Source organism: Lepisma saccharinum, chromosome 26, assembly GCF_977018435.1.
Source record: "Lepisma saccharinum chromosome 26, izLepSacc3.1, whole genome shotgun sequence".
NCBI lineage: Eukaryota > Metazoa > Arthropoda > Insecta > Zygentoma > Lepismatidae > Lepisma > Lepisma saccharinum.
In genome coordinates this window covers 10,844,535-10,868,886 of record NC_139254.1, presented here as the reverse complement: position 1 = coordinate 10,868,886, position 24,352 = coordinate 10,844,535, and the positions used below count along the sequence as shown (strand labels likewise).

Here is a 24,352-nt window from a genome sequence, read left to right as displayed (position 1 = left end):
GTTATGGAACTCTTCACGGGAACAGGAAATCTCATTCGTACGTTTCGGCCTCAAATTTTAGGCCCCTTTTATGCGCAACACAACCACGGCGCCAGAAACCAGTGATGGCTAGAGGAGAGAGAGAGAGAAATTTCTCTCGCCCTGGCTTCTCGGCGGGAATTTTAAATTCGAACACTCTTTGGAGGAAAATTGTTATAACTCAGGCACTATGGGAGCAATCTACTTCGGATAACTTTTGTTTTTCAGCTAAAACATCAGCGCATGCAACCGTGTACAATTCAGAACGCCGGACCAAGGAAGGGGGGTTTGGGGGCACAACCACCGAATTTCAATGGAAAAAACAAAAATCTGGAGTTTGCCCCTTCTTCCCCCGCTATTTTGGGGAGAGGGCGCAAACTTTAGTATTCTTGTCAAAGAATGGACATTTCTCAAGAGAACTTAACATGTTTGATGTTCTTGGGTGCCATACAAGTTGAGTAATGAGCCAAAATGTGATATTTTTTTTTACGAAAAATAGGTAATTTGCATTTTTGGAGGAAAATTGTTATAACTCTGGCACTATGGGATCAATATACTTCAGATAAGTTTTGTTTTGCAGATAGAACATCAGAGTATGCAACCGTGTACAATTCAGAACGCTGAACGGAGGAAGAGGGGCTTGGTTGGGAGGCGACCCCCGAATTTCAATGGAAGAAAAATCAAAATCTGGAGTTTGCCCCCTCTTCTCCCATTATTTTGGGGAGAAGGTGCAAACCTTAGTATGCTCTTCAAAGAATGGACGTTTCCAAAGAGAATGAAACATGTTTCTTATTCTTGGGTGCCACACAAGTTGAATAATAAGCCAAAATGTGAAACTCTGTTTTTTACGAAAAATCGGTAATTTGCATATTGCTCAGAAAATTGTTATAACTCTGGAACTATGGGAGAAATCTACTTCGGGTAAGTTTTATTTGGAGACAAAACATCAGAGCATGCAGACGTGTACAATTTAGAACCCCGAACCGAGGAAGGGGTGTTTTGGGGCACGACCCCCGAATTTCAATGAAAAAAACATAAAAATCTGGAGAAGCCGCAAACTTTAGTATTATTTTCAAAGAATGGACATTTCTCAAGAGAACGTAACCTGTTTCATGTTCTTGGGTGCCATACAAGTTGAATAATAAGCCAAAATGTGATTTTTTTTAACGAAAAATAGGGAGTTTTCATTTTTGGAGGAAAATTGTATTAACTCTGGCACTATGGGAGCAATCTACTTCGGATAAGTTTTGTTTTGCAGCTAAAACATCATAGCATGCAACCGTGTACAATTCAGAATGCCGAACTGAGGAAGGGGGGTTTGGGGGCGTGACCACCGAATTTCAATGAAAAAAAGAACAACAATCTGGAGTTTGCACCCTCTTCTCCCGCTATTTTGGGGAGAATGCGCAAACTTTAGTATTATTTTCAAAGAATGGACGTTTCCATCCAAAGAGATTGAAACATGTTTCATGTTCCTGGGTGCCATATAAGTTGAATAATGAGCCAAAATGTGAAACTCTGTTCGGAAATGTGGCATGGATATATTGCGGAGAGGGGGGGGGGAGGAGGAGGTTGGTCATCAATATGAATTTCCCAGGCTTGCTCTAGACCTGTGTCAGAGTTTCCACCCAAACATAAGAGTATGAAGGTCCAGAAAGCACATTCATTTCGTAATCAGCACCATGATACAATATGGTATCATCGGGCCAGTACGACCTTACTCTGATGATACCATATGGTATGATCGGGGGAGTAAAGGTTAAGGCTCTAAATATTACGTGGAAAATGCATTGAATTATCATTTTTTCTTGTCCGTATGGGAGTAGCAAGGGGACTTGTCAATAGATGGAGGGGATAAGAGCGGGTGGCGCCGTCCGATAGTTGTCGGACGTCGTAGTAAGGCATTTTGTTGGGCAAACTGAAGGAACATAGAAGCAACTAGGTTTCATTGATACATACGATTTTTGTCGGATATCGCCACTCCACAAAGTACCCTACTACAACATGCGACAGAAATTGCATGGACTGTAACATCCAACACAAATCGCATGCATAAACAAGAAGAGCTTTAGACTGCAAATATGCTGCTCGAATTTTGTTACTCTTCTGGCTCACTTCACCTTATTTAATGTAGCAGTGCTTACAAAGGTTTTCTTTCATCATCCTGACGTATTACTGGATTCGCACAAGTTAACATACGTTTACAATGACTATGCACTATTCTTAGATATCAAGAAGAATCCAACCAAACGGGATATATATTGAATACTATCACGAAAAAGTGAAATATAAACCTGCATTGGTGAACGTTAAAAAAATTGGCAAGTGCATGCTCCCAACCTCAAATTTACTGCAACACTAGTATTGCAATGAAATTAACGCCACTCTCTGTCCTGTCTGTTTAAACTCATGAGAGATGGTCATTAATCTCTAACTGAGTAAGGTTAATGTCCAATATTATGAAATAAAATACTAATAATAAATACGTAAATATTTTAGTATCATATTTACTCCAATCATAAAAGCAAATCACTTTCTTCAAGCCCTGCTAAATTTTCACTTTCCATCTATTGATTTATACGAGGGGTGGCCAGAAAGTAATTTCCAATTAGTAGGGACATTGATTTTTCGCAAACGCCAAAACCGTGAAAAATGGTTAATTGCTGCGAAGTTATGTTTAGGAATGTGCAGTGATGTCTGGACACATTTTTCGTCCGTTCGAAATATCGAAATAATGCGAATTTGACATAAAATACGAATTGTTGGCGTTTTTAGTGATTTTTTTTTTAAGATATGTCCTAAAACATCGAAAAATTCCATGAAATCCAACATTCTTGTCTTTTCTAGGCCATGTTTGTGTACATAGAACATGCAAGTTTTCCAACATTTTACTCAAGAGTAAACTATAGAGTAATACGTACATGGAATAATTCCGACAGCCACATTAAATCATGTATTTCCCACGATTTTTTTCAACTTCTACAAGGGTCACTATTTTTTGAGCCTAACAATGAAAAAACAGGAATTTGGCATTGAAAACTGCTTTATTGTTTTTTCGAAGTATTCTCCTTTATGGTCAATACACTTTTGCATTCGTTCGAACCATTTGTCAAAGCAGTTTTTCCAATCTTCTTGAGACACCTCCATAATATGGTTTTTGAACGCATCAACGGCGTCTTCCGCCGACGAAAATCGTTGTCCACGCAATTTATCCTTGACATTCGGGAACAAGAAGAAGTCATTGGGTGCCAAATCAGGACTGTACGGCGGATGACCCATCAATTCGATTTTTTGACTGTTCATAAAGTTGGTTGTTAGACGAGATGTGTGACAGCTGGCATTGTCTTGATGAAGAATGATCCGACGGCGTTTGTTTGTTTTCCGTATTTGACCGAAGACCTCTGGCAAACAAATTGTTGTGTACCATTCAGAGTTGACCGTTCTACGTTCCTCTAAAGGCACAGTTGCCACATGACCAGTTTTCCCGAAAAAACAGGCGACCATTTGTTTTGATGTGCTTCGAGCACGAACAACTTTTGTTGGATTGGGTTCATCTTGAAACACCCATACAGTCGACTGCTGTTTACGTTCTGGCTCATATGCATATATCCATGATTCGTCACCTGTTACAATCTTATATACGTCTTTTGAAGCACCACGATTGTGTTTATTGAGCATTTGTTTGCACCAATTGACGCGAGCGTCTTTTTGAGTTTTTGTCAAATTGTGTGGGATCCAACGAGAACATACCTTTCTCACAGCTAAATGATCATGTAATATTTTATATATGCTGGTGGAACTAATGCCTATGGTTGCCTCAATCTCACAGTATGTCACATGACGATCTTGCAGTATTAGGTTTTGCACTGCATCAATGTTTTCTTGAACAACAACTGATTTTGGATGACCTTCGCGAATCTCGTCGGTGAGCGAATGGCGGCCAGGATTAAATTCGTTATACCAGCATTTCACAGTGGCAAAGGATGGGGCTTCATCGCCAAATGTGGAAGTAAGTTGATCGATGCACTCGTTTCTTGATAATCCACGTCGAAAATCGTAAAAAATCATCGCACGAAAATGTTCACAAGTTAATTCCATTTTATTGTTGTCGCGCAATCTCCAAGGCAACATAAACAACACAAATGAAGCTATTGACAAAACATTTGAAGTACGTTATGGTCAATAATGCCAGACGATTCCGTGCAAACGTCAAATCGCGCCTAATTTCAATCAGTGTTGCCAAGGGTCAAAATATAAATAGTGGCCCTCGTATCAAAACCATTTGCCACAGAGCAAAGTGGCAGGGTTCTAATAGGAGATCGAGTGCATATCTACCGTCACACGGGAGCCACATCTTCGTATTTGTCGCACGAGATATGTTTTGAATTACCAAGCTAAGTGCGAACCATCGGCATTCGACGAGCGAGTAATAATTGAGCTCAGTCATTGGGGCGTCTGACTACTATGCGATAGACCCGGGGTCGAATCCCCTGCGGGAGAGAACTGGGATGTTTTCCACCTATTTAAACTGCTCTGGCGCCCAAACAGCATCATATGAAGCTGGTACCTTGAGGAAACTTTGAGGGATAAAGGTAGCCAGGAGCATGGTGCTGATCACATCACCCTTACCTTCAGCCGTGATCAAGAAAGTGTGGAGCCCTAACTCCACACCACTACTATACACCTTCATGGAAAAGTGCAGAGGAGCACTTTACTTTTACTTCCTCAAAAATCTGTTCCAACCTTTCAAACTGTCACGAAAATACGTAGACCATGTGACCTACAATTTAAAATAATAGTTTAAAAGCACAATGAAGTATTACGTTTCGGTATATTTGGCAGATAAATGTTCTAAAACAAAAACGCGAATTTTTGGAAATGTAACACTAACAAGTCAAAAAAAGATATTGCCAATTTTTGGTGCCATAATATATCGGTATCTGTCACCTGAGATTGATTGATTTTAATTTTTTGGGTGCGTCACTGCTTATGGTCATTATGCGCCCTTCAGTATATACGGGGAAAATTCAATTATCTAAAATCCTTACCTTAAAATTAAAAAAGAGGTATGGAAATTTTTTTTCCCAAAATAACTTTCAAGATATCAAACTCTCACGAAGAGGTGTAAGCCATGTGACTTACAATTTGAAACAGTAGTTTAAAAACACCATGAAGGTATAATTTCAGATATTTGCCAGAAAATGCGCTAAAATGAAAATGTGAATTTTGGGAATAATAACACTGTATAGTAAAAAATAAAAAATAAGACAATACACCAATTTAAAAAAAAATACCATAACAAAATATCAAGGTCCCTACCGATTAGGCATAAATAAAACAAGAATATCAGTTGTAATTTATTGCATTAGTAATAGTGTCTTAATTTTTGGCATAATCACCACCATTGTTCTGGCATTTGTCGTAGCATGGCACTAAATTTTGTATGCCCATGATGTATGTGTTTGACAGCAAAGACTGGAACTATCTCTATCGCAGTGTAGCTGTCAAATCCTTGCCCTGCCAGAAACCTCTTCAGTTAAACAAAGAGATGAAAGTCTGCACACCTCACACGATTACTGGTGGCTCTGTGCCAAATTCTGCGTACAATGTAGGCTACATCGCAGTCTGTGGGATACTGTATGAGAGTTGCAATTCTTAACCTAGAACTGTCTTAAAACGGCTGCATTGCAACTGTACCAGATTACAGCTACATGCCACTTCTTCCTGCACAATTGGAGCTTTTTTCAGGATGCCCCTTGTATATGAACTTTCAGAAGCTTTTATTATTAGTGTTCCTGTTGTAATGTGTGGTTAGCTAAATCAGGTACATACACAATGCAATTCTATAAATCTTTTGCGTTAAATTTCTAATACCTACATACCCTTTTCGTCCGCAATAATGGTATAACTGCATGTTGTCAGTTTCACAGTACTTCACTTGGATATACTGTACTGAAGCAGAAATCCCATTCATAATGTAAGTAAATATGACACTTTCTTTTGTACAATTCAGTTCTTTCACTTATATGCAAGAGTTGAGTTGTTTGCTTTACAGAGAAGAGAAATGTAGCTTTGTGCATTGAACAATGAGTCCGCACTCATGGTTCTTGCAAGCAGAGGGTTCCAAACCTCAGTGGAAATATCAACATATAATACCGAGAATGTATTAGGAGACTGATAAATTACAAATTGTATTTCTTAATCAATCACTCTTCACTCTTTATCTCATTTAGTCGTAACTTTAAAAATAATCAAGTATTTTATTTTAAACTTACTGCGAATGACAAAATTCCGTAATCCTTCCCTAGCTTGTGAATTGTAATAATTTTCCAAATTCACTATTTTGCAGTTTGAATTCAAATCATAGAGAATAGAGAAATTAAGTCAATTTCATAGAAGATAATATTGGTACTTAACAAAACCATACGTGAATCTGTGAGTTTATTATTTCTATTTGCAAAAACATTGATTTAGTTTAGTTTGTAATTGTCAGGGAAAAATGTAAATTTTGTCCTGGAAAACCTGGAAAAGTCAGGGAATTTTATTTCTGCTTGTTTGTAGCCACCCTGTAGAAGCAAGTAACTTGTCCAAGCAATTCCTTGGATAGGTTATGAGGTTGTAATGATTTGTATTTTGTATGTTTCTTGTTTTGACTCACTCTTCTGCAACTTTTGGCTTATTGCAATGATGAGACGAATGGTGATTAGATAAACTTGATGAATGGATACTCATGAAAAAACACCTATTCTCTGGCCAGGACTTGGACCTGTAACTTTCGTAGTCAAAATATGAGTTGGCAACTTGGAGGATGAAAGTGTAATGTTTTCACACTTCTATGAGTTCAAATTCATATAATTAAGTTAGGTGATAAAATATTTGTAATCACCAGGGAATGGATTTATGTGTACCGAAAAGAATGTTAGATACGTATTTTTTTATATTTTAAGCAAAATATGGACTTAAAATTGTGAAAAATTGCTATTTTCATTTAGCAATTGGCTCACCTAACTAAGAATTAGGCTTATGTGACATAAACTGTAATGCAAAATTCAAATAAAAATGTGTTTTATTTTTAGTTACGTAAACGGTGGATTACCAAACTTTCTTCTTTTAAGTGCTGAAACATGTATATCGATAAAACGTGATTTTATCGTTATTATTTTTATTCTTAGTATTGAGCTTTGCTTTTTAACTACAGTTCGGTTGAGATAAACTGATTTCAAATATTATTATAGATTTTAATGTTTGAAGGAAAGAATAACCAATTACCTTTACTTTCTTTTATTACAGAAGAAAACTAAGAAATAACTTCACAAGAAAAAATTAAAGGTTCACACTCATTCGCTGGTGGTTCTTGGTTTACATGAGTAAACCCAATACAAGAGTTGACACCAGTACTGTAGATTATCTTCGTAAAAGAAATATAAGAAAAAATCACACTCACATATATTTATAAAAATAACAAATTTAACCTTTTTACTCATGATTACATGGCTAGCCTTTAGAAAGAATTAGCACTTTTCAAACTTTAGTAGGATTTTTTTATCAGAAGATCAAGCTTGTGGGGATTAAAACGAGAGCTCTCGACACTGGGGACCACTTCACTAAAATCCTCGTTGTTCCGTCTTCTTTTTCCGACAATCCTTGGTGTCTTGTCGCTGGAGAAAATCCTTCTCTGCAATCTCGGTTTCACTGAATGAAAATCTGCTAAACTGCTGCAGACAGAGTTCACTCCTGCACGATCTCTTTTCCGGAGAGCCTTAATGCCGATTTAACGTTTCTTGTGCCTTTGCAAACAACGGCGGACTAGCGTGGTCTTCCGATTGAAGACTCTACTTTACCACTTCGCCAGAAGAAAATGTCCCCGTAGGTATGCAAAACTCAACAGACAGAGCACTAACTCGCACGACCACCTTCCAGTCAAAATCTCCCCGCCAACTGTTGCAACACATCTTTGCCCGAAATTCACGAGCGCTTACTTCCCTTTGTGTACCGGACTAAGTCTATTATTTCAAAAAGGGTGTTTCGATTCCTTTTGCTTCTTTCTTCCCGGAACGTTCTGTAAACAATCTGTTACACGTGGATCTTTTGTTGTCCTTGATGACTGATTTATATTGGCTGTTCAATATTGCATGAAGTAATGGGAATATATTTAAAATATGTAATTGATTTCATCGCAAAAACTTGAGCTTGAATTGTATGTTGTTGACAAGAATGCTAGAGTAACACATGCATTGTCTAATGTCAAGATTTAAAATAAACAGACAGTACGAAATGTACAGAATACACATGGACAGAAAATGTTTTCGAGAAATGTAGTAATGGCATGAATGTAGAATACGTGTTGGAAAATGTTTGAAAATATGGAAATTATATGTAAAATATGTGCTAAAAGCTAATACATGTAAAAGCATGGAATATAAAAATAGCATTAGACTTGCAAAAGATAACTGTATATCTGTCAGGTTGGTCAGAATTAGATGAGGAACCTAGTTTTTATTAGCCTTTAGTTCTGAGGGAAAGCAAGTACTACTAACCTTTGTCTAACAGGTCTCATGTTCAATGAAATTTTCCCATTGTCTTTAAGATTGGAAAACACATTGATCTTGTGATCACTACATCCTGTTAGCACTGTTTATTATTATGATACTTATACCCTGTCCTAGCTAACTGTGGAGCATGGCTGCGCATAGCGTCAGAGAAGCGAAGGAAATCGAGTGGCCAGAGCGAAGCAGTACATGCTGCTGGAAAGGCTGGTAACCGCAGTCGCTTTTCCCCCTCCATGCAATCCCGTTCCTCTCACGTGTTCATTGGTGGAGTCGTCTCGCATCACTACTTGCGCAGAGACTTGTTTTCGTTTACCTGCTCCACAGTTAGCTGGGACAGTGTGTGTGTGTGTGTGTGTGTGGAGTGTAAGGGGTGATCATTTGAGAAGGCACCCAAAACTCAATCTCGCTACCATGTATTACACACCTTGGTAGCAACCTGCATTTATACAGGCCGGCGAGGCTATGGCATCTGAACCTCTGGCAATATAATCTTCTGCAGGGTTGTGTTCTGTCCTTGCATGTGCTGAGTGCCCCTTTATAGCATCAGCTTGTAACATAAGTAAGGAGCTTCTAGTCATCAGAGGCACCGTTTGATTTTAGCTATGGTAAGGGGCTGGTTCCCATACAATGTGACGGGAGCAAATAGCCTGAATGCTGATCCACTCACAATTTTAATTTCAATAAAACATTCTGTTCATTACATTGTATTGATGATATTTTTTTTTATTTTTGTTAGGAGTTTTCCATTCACCGTAAGTCTCGCTTGGGTCTTCTTGGTAGAATGTCGGACTCGTTTCACAACCTGGCAGCAGTTTACATGATGCGTAACAGGACACCGGAGTTTGAGCAAGTTCACGAGTATGTGTCGGCACTTGGTGATAAGCTGGCCAATGTTGAAAAGATCAGTCAGCGTATCCAGAAGGAGAGGCAAGGTAATTTTATTTAATAACTAGATCGCATGACGATTTCATCCTTTGACATAAAACTGCAAAAAAGAAAGAATCATACATCTGTATCCTAATCAGAAGGCGGGCCTCCCTGATGGTGCAGTGGTAGCATCATAGCCTTGTAATCAAGAGGTCCTGGGTTCGATACCCGGTGGAGGCACATAGTGGTTCGGATCCCACTTGAAACTGTAGGCCCAGTCCCGATTAGCCTTACTGTGCATAAAGTGGACTTAAAACACCAACCCAATCAATCAATCAATAAGGCCACGGTGGCTCAGTCGGTAACGCGTCTGACTACCATGCTAAAGGTCCCGGGTTCGATCCCCCGGCCGGTTCAAATCCGGGAACTTTTCTAACGATGGAAGCGGCCCCGGCACCCACCCAGCATCGAATAACATGGGTACCTGGGGGAAACCCTGGGGGATAAAGGCAGTCAGGGGTGTGATGCTGATCACATCACCCCCACTCACGACCGGATCAAGAAAGTGTGGGGCGTTACCACAAGGCACTGGCACTGGCTTTGAGTCATGTTTTGAGTCTACTAGGGCTGAGCTGATACCACTTTGAACCGATGCCAATACTCTGAAAATTGAAATACAACATTGATCAATATTGGTGTGTAAATATTCTTCTCTGATTATATGCATCAATTTACCAAGAAATTTGCTTTAGAATCTTCAAGAATTACATAAGAATAATAGTTTTTCTTGTATGTACGCATTGCTTGCATTGTAGAATTATTTTCCTGTAGTTTACGGTTATTACAAGCATAAAGAAATTTGTGTGCTTTCCATTCCACAAGGGATTCTCACATAAAATTGCCAAAATTTTTTGAAGTTTTAATTTTAAAATTGTTTTTAGATCACCAAGAAGTTTGGAATGTACGGTATGCGCCAAAATATACAGTACTGAAACTCGCGCACCTCGAACACGCATGTGCATTTGTCGATGGGGCTTAGCTCCAGCCGCTCATGTTCTCAGCAGTGAAAAGGAAGTTATAACTCACTAATAGTGTGTATGTAGTGTTTCTTTCAGGATAAATAAACTCACAGATGACAACAATGTAATGTTCGTCTTTTAATTTCAGTACTGTATATTTTGGCGCATACTGTACATTTAATGAATTCAAAATGAGAAACTCTCTACCAGGTGTGGAAACCATAGGAATATATAATATAAGTTGTTCATGTTGAAAGGACAAATAGCAAGGAAAATGGCAATAAGATGGCACGAACACGATTTGGACATTATAAATCTAAACTCAAGAACAGGTCTGTCAGCTCACATCATCAAAGATAAGCATTTGATTAAAAAGAGAAGGGTTTTAAAAAGATTGACGGGAAACATAGAGTTGAATGTCTGGGAAGCTTCGTTCATTGCAGAAGAACACTGGAATAAATTAAATAATGAAAATGGTAACATAGATCCAGTATGGAGTTTTCTTTTTCACAAATGGAGTAAGCCACCATCTTAAAAATTTAATGTAACAGAAAACATGAAGATACTTTGTGAAAGCAATGATGAATTTGAATTACCTGATGATATTTGGGATTCATAATTTTAAATAAAAAATATTGTGATCAAAAATTTTTATCTGAAAAAAAAATAAAACAGACTGCTTCTTTTACAGTTGTTGCTATATTACAACAATGTAACATTGACAACTACCATTATATAACTGATTCTTTTTGTTTAAAAAATTGCTAACCATTGTTATAACTGTATCTTAGTCAAAATGAAAATAAATGTCTGATGAAGGGAACGTGTGTTCTCCTGAAACATCACAACGAAAAACTGTTTTCTTATGCTTGTAATAACCGTAAACTACAGGAAAATAATTCTACATAAGAATATATTATGTAATAAAAAATACAATTTTCATGCAGAATTTGTGCAAAATAAAATGTGAGTTTGAATTTTGCAAAATTTCCAGGATAATTAGATTCCGTGAAAATGACACGTGGCATTTTTGAGGACCTCGTGGAACACTAATATGCAAGAAGTATCTGCTGGTATCGTTGGATGAATTTAAACTGATACTTTCCGATACCGATACATCGGCTCGGCTCTAGAGTCTACTTTTGTGCACAGATAGGCTAATTAGCGTCACTGACTTCCAAACTCTGGTTTTATGCAAGATACTAGTTCTTTTAATTACTAATTTAAATTTGGTCAGTTGCCATCAAGGGGCTCATGTCTCTGTACCAGTGGAAGGTTTACCAAAATCTGTAACTGCAAAGCACCTGAACTGTATGTAATGGATTAAGAAACAATTGTATTTTTCCTTACAGAGTACTTATCAGAACTACATCAGCTGCATCCAATTTTTACGTTGTGGTCAGCATCAGAGCCAGAGCTGAGTCCCCCACTCCTAGCAATAGCATCTGCAGTGGAGCGATGTGCCCAGTCGCAGCAGGAAGTCGTCGATACCTACCCTCAAAATGTCGGGCAGGTAATTATCTCATCGTGCATTAATGACTAGTAACTTTTTCTAATGTTATAATACAAGGTTCATTCAATATATAACCGGAATCATGTTGTAACAAATATTGATTACAAGCTCCAAAAAAACTACAGTACTCTGTTTCAACATAGTCCCCCCCTAATGCAATGCACCTACGCCAGCGCTTGATAAGGGCACTGATTCCACAGGAAATAAAATATTTTGGATGCTTGCGTAACCACTCATGCACCGCTGACTGGACTTCATCTTCATTCTGGAACCTCGATCCACTTAGTGCATCTTTCAGTGGGCCAAAGGTGTGGAAATCGGCAAGTGTGAAATCGGGCAAATATGGAGGGTGGGGTAAGCATTCAAACTTTAGGTCCTCGATGGTAGACAATGTGACATGGGCAGTGTGTGGTGTCTCATTGTTATGGAGCAGAAACACACCTGTGGACACCAGACCATGTCGTCTCTGCAGAATGGCTGGTTGCAGTTTTTCGTGCAAAAGATTGGAGTAGGTGGTACTGTTTACACTATGACCTCTGGGCATGTAATGTTCAAGAATTGCCCCCTTGTGGTCCCAAAACAAAGTTAACATGACCTTTCCAGCAAATCCTCCACTTGAGCAATGTTGCTTTCCATGACTGCAGTGACAGAGTGACCTGGACGTGGAGAATCTTCAACACTGGTTATGCCCTGTTTGAACTTCTCAGCCCACTCGTACACTTGTGATCAACTCATACAGTTGTCACCGTACTGAACTGTCATGTGACTATGAATTTCTATCGGTTTCACGCCTTCATTCAACAAAAATCTCACGACACTTCGCTGCTCTAGCTTGGAGCACTCCTGTAAGTGTGTCGCCATCTTGTGTAACTGTTTCCCAGCGATCCGTGCACGAGGCAGGCGTGCCAGCCCCGGCTATTTTATAGCTTACAGATGCCTTCACAAAATAACAAACGTATAACAATCAGTCATATTTTAGATTTTTTATACTACTTTTTCCGGTTATTTATTGAATGCACCTTGTATTTTAAATCAAAACTCGTGGTAAGTTGACATATGAAGGGCTCAGGTGTAAAACATGGTAAGTGACATTTTGGTCATTTCTGAGTTCATTAAGAAAAAAGGTCATTAGAAGCTGTACTGTAGATAAATTGTTTTTGTGTTGTGTATGCCAATTTCACTCAAAGGATGGCACATTGTAGTTCGTAACTCAAAAATTACCAAAATGTCACTTACCATGTTTACACCCGAGCCCTTTATACAGGGTGACAAGAAATAACCCGTACAAAGTTTGGCGTATCCTGCCAAGAATGTAGTGTATCGTAGCCAAATAATTGTTGTGTTATTGGATTCTCCATAGTCTTTTGTAACTGTACTTGTTGTTTCGGCTTCATAGCGATTACAGTCTTTGTGTTTCAGACTGTCAACCAAACGCAGTACAATTTTTTAACTGTGGCGTCAGGGAAAGCGTCAATGTGAAATTGTTCGTTTGCTGGGTGTTCCAAAAACGACAGTCTCAGATGCAGTTCGGCGATTAAAGGAGCTCGGCCATGAAGGCGACTGTCCCAGAAGAGGAAGAAAGCCTACCATCAACACGTCCCAGAACCGCAAGATCATCAAAAAGCGAGTTCAGCGAAATCCGAGGGTCTCCATGAGAAAATTCACCCATGAGATCGGGATCAACCGCGAATCGGTGCGGCAAATGGCGAAAAAGAACCTCAACCTCAAGGTGTACAAGCTCCAAAAAGTTCAGCTTCACACGGACGAAATCAAGCGCCTGCGACTCAAAAGATGCCGCCCTCTGAAGTGCCGGGCCGCAGGTCAGCAATGGGAGCGCATTCTTTTCACAGACTAAAAGCTGTTCACCGTGGAGCAGGCGCACAACCACCAAAACAACAGGACCTGGTCTGCAGAGGCTCCCGGTACCTCAGCCATCGTCCAACACCGCCAAAATCCGCAGTCGGTCATGGTGTGGGGCGGAATTTGCGCAAGCGGCAAGACGACCCTGGTTTTCGTGGATCAAGGGGTCAAAAGCAACCAAGAAGTGTACCGCCGCAACATTCTCGAGAACGTTGTCCTTCCGTGGGCCCAGCAGCACTTCGGCGATACACAATGGACATTCCAGCAAGTATCCGCTCCGGCCCACAGGGCGAAAATGACGCAAGCGTGGTGCAGAACCCATTTTCCGGACTTCATTGCATCGACGGAATGGCCGCCCTACTCGCCGGACCTCAACCCAATGGACTACAGTCTGTGGTCGATTTTGGAGGCCAGGGTATGTGCTAAATGCCACCACAGTTTGGAGTCGCTGAAGCAATTGCTGCATCATGAGTGGAACCGATTGTCGCCCGAGGACCTGCGGCCCATTGCCCAACATTTCAAAGCCCGTTTGGACCTCTGTATCGCCGCCCAGGGAGGCCACTTCGAAACCAGTTGAACATCTTGTTCCTAAGGTCCCATGTCATTGTTCTTCAGTGTTGTTTTGCTCAATTGTTTCGGTTTAATAACTTTATGATCACAAACATTAGTACGGGTTATTTCTTGTCACCCGATATAATTGAAGCGAAATGCTTGCACACTAATATTAACCCTTTTGGACCTTTTCATTTTTTTACTTTCAATTTATGGTGAAGTATCAGTTGGAATTTGTTTACCAACACTGGCTGACACATTTACGACATTTTTGTCCTTCACATGATCCGTAAAAATGCTGTGTAATACTTTCACAGAGTCTAATTATCTTGGAAATTAAGCCAAAATTGAAAGTTGTGAAAATCTGGATTTTGTGGTTATGTAACATGTATTTCAATATTCTGATGTAATACTTGAATAATTTTGAAGAACTTTTAATTGTTACAGTTTTCAAGCATCGGTATCACTTTTGGTGGGCATTGGAAAGAGTGTAAGCATCAGTGTGGATATCGGTTGGAAGTAGTATCGTCTCAACCTTAGTTTACATATCAGACTTCCCTTAATATTGTGTATTTCCAAATTTACAATGACGTACTTTTATTTCGAGACCTGTTTTTTTCCTTTCCAGCCCTTGAAGGAATATTTGCTGTATATTGATGCCGTGAGGGAGGCTTTGACTAGAAGGGACTCCGTTCAAATTGAATACGAGCTGACCATTGACGAACTGAAAAAGAAGAAGGTGGAGAGAGAACAGGTAAGATACATTTGTTTAGGTCAGGAGTTCCCAAACTTTTTCGTTTCACGTTTCACGGTGCCCTTAGTGTTTCAAAATTATTCCACTGCCCCCAAGTCAGAGTGTAGGCCTATTTATCACTTGCAACGCTCAGTTAGTGTGCTTACCTTAAGTTAAAAAATAAGCACATAATTCAAATTCAGAAACATTTTACATGTAAAAAGTACTAAATAAGCACATATTTGGAACAGTTGTATCATTTCAGTGAAAATGTTGGAACATTTCACGTGCCCTGTAAGCCACACTTTTGGAACCACTGGCTTAGGTCCTGTTTTCATTTTATGAAGATGAAGCAATGGATGAAAGATCTAATTTGGTGACTGCCGTTCTTTACGACTTTTCATAACATGCAAATGAAATGTCAATTCCATGAGCTGCAGTGGTCTAGTTGGTAGCTGTAAACTTGCAGGCTATCGAGGCTCTGGAACCTGGACCTACAGCCAGTATAATCCTCTGTAGGGCTGTGTGTGTGTTGTCCTGTGTTTTGTCTTTATATGTGCTGAGTGCCCCTTTCCAGCCTCAGCTTTTAATCCAGGTAAGAATATTTTAGTCCTCAGAAACATTTATTTCATTTTAATTACGATAAGGGGCTGGACCCCGTATAATGTGATGGGTGTAAAATAGCCTAAGTGCTGATACACCCAGAATTTTCAATTCAATCAATAGAGCCCCAGCTTTTAACTAAATGAGATCTTAGTCCTCGGAGACGTATGTTCATTTAATTTATGATAAGGCCCTGGTAACTACAGGGTGAGTCATAAGTCTCCATACAAATGGTGAAAACTGTGACTCATGTTTATTTCCTTTTTACAAATTGGATTATATTATACTACAGTTAAAGGATATGTTCCACATGTCTCCCTTCCATGTCCAAACACACTGCTAGGCGCTCTAACCAATTTTGGCAAACTCGTGACTTGATTGCAAGCTTGTGTGATTCTCCTTTTAAGATGGTCAACATTACGGATTTTCTTCTGGTACACAATCTATTTCAGGTGTCCCCAAAGGTAAAAATCCCTGGGAGTGAGATCTGGTGATCTGGGTGGCCACTCCACCGTACCATGTCGACCGATCCAATGCCCAGGAAACTGCTGGTTCAACCAATGGCTTACTTCAATGCCGAAATGCGCTGGTGCCCCGTCGTGCTTGAAGAATACAGGGAAGTCCCCATTTTTATCCAGGATTGACATGAAGATGTCAGTTTTCAAAATGTCGAGATAACTCGTCACGTTGAGGTTTCTCTCAGTGAAAAAAGGACCAACAATCCTGTTACCCCAAATCCCGCATCACACCATGAGTTTTGCAGTCCGACATCCAATGTGAATTGCTATCCATCCAGTACCTGACATTTTGCCTGTTCACTTCACCAGTGACATAAAAATTAGCCTCATCTGGAAAATGAACTAATGGAACTAACAAAAACAGGAACATTCTCGTTCATGTTCAGTGCCCTTTCACAGAACTCTGCTCTATGGTCGGGATCGTCCTCTGTAAGATGTTGCAAGAGCTGCAGCTTGTATGGGTGCCACTTGTTCACTTGCAAAATGCGCATGACACTGCTTTGGCTGATTCCAATTTCCACAGAGAGGCGTCTGGTCCCCTTTGTCGGACTCCTGGTCCTCGCTGTCAACACCTGCGTTACCCTCTTTCCATCTGCTGCTGTCCAGGCCTGCTTTCGTCAGCGGCGGAACCTGTCCTTCTGAATTTCTTGATTAGTTTGGCCACGGTGTCATGGGTTACCTGCGTTCTGTGGGTTGCATTGAATGTACGTGCTACATGACGGGTGGTACCACTCCTAGCCAATAGAATGATGTCAATCCATTCTTCCTTCGTTAGTGGCATCTCTTTTTCATTGGTTCACCTGCCTTAAAAGGAAAAATAAACATTAGTCACCATTTTCACCATTTGTATGATCACTTATGACTCCCCCTGTATATAATGAGATGGGCCTAAGTGTAGACCTGGATGCAGTTTCTTGGGCGAGAAGTCTCCAGTAAGAATTTTTCAGTCTTGATTCCTCCATATCAATAAGTAAACCCCTGTGTGGCTTCATGTCATGGACATTTGCTTGCTTTTTTTACCAGTCTGTGTTATCATTTATCTTTCTTTCAACAAGGGGTTGGATGTTCGATTCTCACTAGAGGCACGCTGCACAATGGTTCAGACCTTTCATCTTTGAACTGCAGATCCAGTCCCAATCAGTGTTGCCACATGAAGGAAAATTTCCCTTTTGCAGGGAAATTCGGGCTGAAGTTTTAGCCAAAAGGAAAAGGGAATTTTGATTAAAAACTTCAGAATTTCAGGAAATTTTAAGACTTCTGACTCTATATTATTAGTTTATGTCAAATTCCAGTTTCATATTCACATTTTTGTTTTTTTCTGATCCTTCTTGTTTCTGCTCCCTTGAATATAAACCTGTATCTATTTATATTTCTCTTAAGTTTATTGCACGTCACTTTTCTGTATCTTTGGATAATTGTAACGATTAGAATTAACGATTTAATGGATTTCTGGGACATCTGACCAGAAAGCGATGAAGCTTACATGTATGTGCAACATTTTTATATTCATACGATCATGGACCAACGGAAATTTTACTACTACTACCACTGCTAATAATAATCATTATTATTATTATTATTATATTTGTTTAGGTGAAGGGAAAAAATGGTCCAAAAAGGGAAATTTTACCCCCTTGAAAGGGAAATTGTGCCCTCAGATTGTGGCAACACTGGTCCCAATTAGCCTATCTGAGCAGAAAGTTTATTTAAAACAAACTTTACCAACAGAAGGGGGGGAAACTACCTCTGTCATCAATCTCATATTTGAACTTTTACTGTTTTTCATTTTACTACTTCTCTAGGTTAACTACAATTAGAATGAATGAATGATGAAAAACATGGGAAATACATACGAAATAATGGCTGTTTCTTCCCAGGGTAGAACCCAGTATCCTTGTCTCGATAGCACATTAACTACAGCAGCATTTCTCAACCAGCAGGTCGTGACCTGATAGTCCCTGGCATCAGTTATACTGGGTTGCAAAAGGTTCATTAGATGCAGTAGTTGATAACTAATTTAAAGCTAATTTTGTCAACAAGCCTAGACATAATCAAACTATTGTAGGACCGCAAGCAAAAGAGCCTGTGCAGAACCATGTGTCTTGTGCATCATACTCGTGCCTGAAGGCGAGGGATGGAGTGGAGCAGGCATAATGATGGCCTGAGTGGAAGGCATGAAGGGAAAGGTGTGGGGAGGCTTCTGGCCAAAGGTTCTTTTGTTTGTGGTTCACTATATTACTCTTTATTATGCCACAATTTTCTGTTAATATTTACTTTCAAGGTTAAAGAGTTTTAATGCAAAATTGTTGAAATTGGGGCATAAACTTTAAAAAAAGAAGAATTTTCCAGACCATGGTGTCACCATGTTGATAACCACTGAACTACAAGGCATATCAAGAGGAGATACTGTACGTCACAATGTTATTCACAACAAACAACAAGGGAACTGCTCTTTCCAGTAGCAAGTGATCCACAGACTATTTTAGTTCATGTTGATTCATTTAGAATAAATTGCTCTGTTCCACATGATTGCAGCTAGATTTTTATGTACAAGCCAAAATGATTGAGAAGGTAGTGTAAAATTGGAATAGTTTGTTTATATTCATGATAACAACATGGTTACAATTTACTTCTTGGTATAAAACGGCAAAGATTTCATTTTTCTGCATGTTTGTATTTTTTTCTTGCAAGCAATGACGAGCCATTCTTTTATCTAAAGAGATGATGGGTTTCTCTTTAAGTTTGCATTGAAGCTTGAGAGTTCATTCGTAATGATCTATAAAATAATTAGAAATATCGGTATAACAACTTCCAAATCCCAGTTATTCAGCCATCATTTTCCAGACAGGAACTTGACAATCAGGAATGCAGTGTCAAACATTGCTTAAAGCTCTTCCTGGTCATCAACGGCATAAACATGTAAACAGGCGAAATCCAGGAAGAGGCCAGAGGTCTGACTGCATTTGCTTAGTAAAACCGATCGTAATAAATATCTGGGAGGAGAGAGCTCATTAGAGAGTTTTAGAGCGAATGTTGAGAGGGGCAGAACTATGATTGAGGGAGGAACGTTGGGAAAGTTGCAAGTCAAACTCTGAACATACAGTGGGACTTCCATCTTCAGTCAGAGACAGGTATACTTTTCCACTTACAATGTTGATCCAATTTGTGAGGGTGCAAAACTCAAGTGTTCGTGTTTTGCCATTTAAGTGTATAATCGTTACAGTGGAACCACAAGCAAAACGACCTGCGCAAACCTCTACTCCTGTGCATTGTACTCCCGCAAGGAGGGGGAGAGTGGACCATGCTTCCTTATGGCCCGACCTGAAGGAAAACTGCACGAGAACTTTTCGTCCAAGGTTTTTTTCCTTGTGGTCGATCTATACCTCTCGCACGTTACCATCAAGCTTACCATGAACAGCGAGTATGCCATTAGTTAGGAATGAATGATGAATCAGCTACATCACCCATGTGTTCGATCCCACATACCGTAGGGCATGTTACACATTAACTGATGAGTATTTTATTATGTCAGTTGCAGTCGACTGAACCTCAGCCCAGTAGTTTCACCATCGGAGCTTCTCTGTGGAAATCTTCAGACGAAGCAAAGGAAGAGAAGATACAGAAGCTAAACCAAGCTATTCCTGAGCTAATAAAACAAGTGGAGGTTAGTATTTGAACAAGGTACATTGAATTAAATCAGTGATTTTTTTTAAAAAAAAATCACCGATTTACATCACTTTACCTTGATAATTTACAGCATAATGTACATGCGAATTTTGTAGATATCACAATCACTTTTGGTGAAAGAACATTAATCTAGTAATCATTTAATAGTGTTTATGCTCTAAGAAGGAAAAGAAACAAAGTATATGTACTGATGAGGTGAAGTTTATTCGAAAGGAAATGTGATATGTAAAACTGTAAACACACTTAAATTCTCTTGATTTAAAATTCAATAATTTTTATAGGCAAAAATAGCAAACATTTTGTGTAGAAAGATATACAAATGTTAAACTGCAAATTGGGTCATTATCATTAAACTGTAAATAAACATGGCAGCTGATATTTTGCAAACCATCATTAAAATATTGCCAAAATTCATCTATAAAGACTTTATAAAACATTTTAAGTTACAATTATAGAGTACATCGAGAATATTTTACTTTCACTGAAAGAAAAGTTACTGAAATTATGTATTATAGTTTCATTAACACACTCAAGAAACATTTCCATAGTGGGTTCATATATGCAGTATCAGAAGCAGAAAAATGTATATTTATATATATAATTTTTTATTGGCTTTAATCAAACTTCAAATATTTTGGTTGTTTACTAGAAAAAGCCTTTCTATAAAAAAAAAAACCACATATGCAGGGCTCGAAAAATCCCGGTCGCCATGGTGACTGAAAATTTCAGCGTGGCGACTGTGATGTTTTGCTGTAATGCAGTTTTTTTTTAATTTGCATGTACGAAATTTTGAAGATTCTAAGTTCAATTTGCAGTACAGTATAAATGATTTTTTCTTATCAACGTTCCATGGAATTGGTAACAATTTCTTATTCTTTGTTCTCCAGTCCCATCTTCCTGCTTTCTCATGGCAAGTACTTCATAATTAGATGCTCACATGATTTAGCCATGTTTTGAATTCGGTGATGCTCAGCTTATAGTATGCACAATTGCTAGTACCTAGCTCTGAGGAAGATTTTTCGAGCACTGTCTGTCTATATGTATGGTGCCAAAATAGCAATTTTAAGTGTGTGTGTGTGTGTGTAAAAACGAATTAAATATAAAATCGAATTTAAATCAAGAAAATCATAAAAAAATATTTTTTAAATATAAATCATGATTTTTTATCCACCCTGATATTTAACCTTTTTATTGCTCTCCTGTCTAAAAACTACACACACAAAAATGCCAGAAAAGTGTCTGCCATTATTGGTAAATAATTCCTGTACTGATATATCAACATCAGCTCAGTCTTAGTATAACTACGGCTTTTTAATCAAGTTTAGGATATTATTCGACATACCTCGAAAATTTGCTAATTTTTTGTACCAAAATTTTTAACATCATTCACCATAAATATGCGTATCTAATGTCACTTTTTGAAACTAATGCATCGATATTAATTAGCTTAGTTTACACCTTGTGCTAATATTATGAATAAATATTAACAAATATGTCAATTGTGTTTTTTTTTTTTGGTACAGGGTGGGTACCAGTTTAGAAATCCTGGAAAAGTCGTAGCAGTGTGAGGGAATTTCACTCTTTTGCTGGAAAACTGAATGTTTTTTGTAGGAGAACTCTTACAATAGAAAATGCAAGTAATGGTCACCATCAGAAATGGATGAATTCGTTACAGCTGGTGTTGGAGATTGTGATTTCCTGTTTCTATGTTAAACAAAGATCTTTGTCCACAACAATTGTTATTAGACTGTTATATATTGAATACAAGAACTGGATTGTGCACAGTGTCTTTGTACTGTATCTGGATCAGTTGGAAACCTTTCTTCTTAATTCCAAATAATACCAGTGGTATCAGTATTGGAAATTAAAGGTAAAGGTAAAGTGTTCCCCTGTGCATAGCACCACGCCATGAAGGCGTATAGGGGGTGTGGGGGTAACGCCCCACACTTTCTTGATCCGGTCGTGAGTGGGGGTGATGTGATCAGCATCACGCCCCTGACCGCCTTTACCCCCCAGGGTTTCCCCCAGGTACCCATGTTATTCGACGCTGGGTAGGCGCCGGGGCCGCTTCCACCGTTAGAAAAGTTCCCGGATTTGAACCGGCCGGGGATCGAACCCGGGACCTTGAGCATGGTAGTCAGACGCGTTACCGACTGAGCCACCGCGGCCAGTTGGAATTCATCTACCGATACCAGCTGATACTTTTCTGGCATTTTTGTCTTTTACTAGATCTGCAAAAATGCCTCGTGACACTTTTGCAGAGTCTATTTATCCTATAAATTATTCAAAATTCAAACTCTCTTTTTATTTTGCACCAATTTTGCACGAGAAACTGAATTTTGAGATTACATAGCATCTATTTTAATATTCTGATTTAATTCTTGAATATTCTAAAGAAAATTTCTTGGTAAATTGATGTATATAATTGTAGAAGGATATTTACACAATAGAATGTTGATCAATATTTTGAACAAAATTTTATTATTGCAATTTTCAAGTATCTGTATCGGTGGAAATCGATAAGAGTATCGGCATCGGTACTTGTTCAAAGTGGTATCAGCTCAGCCCTAAAAATAATCTTTTATTTTTTTGTGGATACCTTTGTTTGACACTTGGTATTAGTTATAGCAGGGGTTCCCAAACTTTTTTGTTTCACGGTGCCTTTAGTGTTTCAAAATTTTTCAGCTGTGCCCAAGTCAGAATGTAGGCCTATCTAACACTTGCAACGTTCAGTTAGCGAGGTTAGGTTGCTTGCCTTGAGTTAAAAAATAAACACACATTTCAAATTCAGAAATATTTTATGTGCAAAAAGTACTAAATAAGCACATATTTGAAATAAGTGTCATTCCATTGAAAATATTGGAACGCTTCGTGGCTCACCATGGTGCTGCGGTGCACACTTAGGGAACCACCGAGTTATAGTAGACATTTTGTATTAAATGCTTCAGGAAAAGAGGTCATGTTTGAAATTTTCATGTAAAAATCTACTATAAGTGGCTATTGGTATTTTGCCACCTTAATAACTACACGTAAGTGAATTACTAACTTTTTCTGCAAGACTTGTAATGATTCAATTATGGTGGCCCTGCCATCATCCACACGGGAACAAGTTATTGTACCGTTGTTATATTACTATGTGCTTTATTCCCCAAGTAAATAACACCTTCTTGTTACATTTTTAGGGGAGTTGTGGTAGAAGGTTACCTGAAGTAATATATTATCAAATTTTACCATAATTATGTATAGGGCTCGGAAGTTGAAGACCTATAAATTGCCAAAAAAAAGACCTAAATCTAAAAAAAAAAAGACGTATAAATGTGATCCAAATTAATTAATTAATAGATTCAGTTTTAATTTGGCTACACATTTAACCTTTTGAGTCCCAAGGCCATTTTTACAAGTAAGCCTCTCGGTCCCGAGCCGATTTTGAGCAAAATGCAGAGTTTCAATTAAATGAGTGTAGATCGGAGACTAATTGCCCTAGAGAGATGAGTGATATACCGTTGTACGCGGAATGAACCAGAGATTCAGACTATATGAAATTTATGCAAATTCGGCGTATATGTGGCAGGGGGGAGGGGGCTAACTCAAAATTCCAAAATTTCGGGGGAAAAAAATTTGGTTCCCCCACCCTCCCCCCAAGAAAAAAGTACATGACAGTGTCGACATGCACATGGAAATGATTGCTGACATGTAAGGAACACAAAAATATTTGCATTATCATCATATGACCAATGTAACTTGAGTTGTACCCCCAAAAGGAATGGTCGGCACGCCACTGATTCAAGCTTCAAAATGCAGCGGTACCTTGAAATGACTATAGCTCAGAAACTAAATGCCCTAGAAATATGAAAAATTATTTTAAAAAATTGTCACCACCCAAAAAATGTCCTCGCATTTGGGCACAAAACGACACCTACGCACAACATTCACGGACGAAAAGCTAGAAGGCAGTGAAAAATGAGCACCGATTCTTGCAGCTGCTTGAAATTCTATTTTTAGACAATGCAGGGTAACCCCTGTCGCAACTTGTGGACACTTGTGCTAAAAAAACAAACGTTTCCTTCAGCACGCTTCGAAATTCCATTCTCACAACGCAGATTCAACAACCAGTCTTCCCCCCCCCTCCCCATTTCTTGCGCCCTCACGGAAAACTTTCAGTTTGACATTGGATACTGATAAACAAGCATCCTTCGAAAGCAGTTCACAGGCGGGAGTGAAAAAGCATTGCTTTAGAACAACAAAGCCGGTCTTCCTCTGTCGGAAAAAATTTGACCTTGAAAAGAGAAGCCCCTTCCCCCCCTTTCCCCCCCCTTTCCCCCCTTTTCCCCCTCCATTTTCATGAAGACAAAAAAATGCAAAAAAACATTTCTGTTAAATACATGTGTTAGGAACAATATAAAAAAAATTGAAATTCTAGCCAAAAATAGAAA

The 24,352-nt window shown here is 38.8% G+C and overlaps 2 protein-coding genes across 2 annotated transcripts in view; one reads left to right on the top strand and one right to left on the bottom strand.

Annotated features, from left to right (window-relative positions):
- The first annotated feature begins 9,309 nt into the window (after positions 1-9,309).
- LOC145979369 (sorting nexin-30-like) lies at positions 9,310-19,908 on the top strand. Its single transcript, XM_083112234.1, has 4 exons — positions 9,310-9,499; positions 11,806-11,966; positions 15,007-15,132; positions 19,765-19,908. The coding sequence occupies exons 1-4, from the start codon at positions 9,349-9,351 to the stop codon at positions 19,906-19,908; spliced, it is 582 nt and encodes a 193-aa protein (XP_082968360.1). The 5' UTR covers positions 9,310-9,348.
- Positions 19,909-20,241: 333 nt separating this feature from the next.
- LOC145979368 (uncharacterized) overlaps positions 20,242-24,352 on the bottom strand; it is a 33,526-nt gene continuing 29,415 nt past the window's right edge. Inside the window, exon 9 of the mRNA XM_083112233.1 lies at positions 20,242-20,246. Coding sequence (XP_082968359.1) covers positions 20,242-20,246 — 5 coding nt within the window. The remainder of the gene's footprint in view (positions 20,247-24,352) is intronic.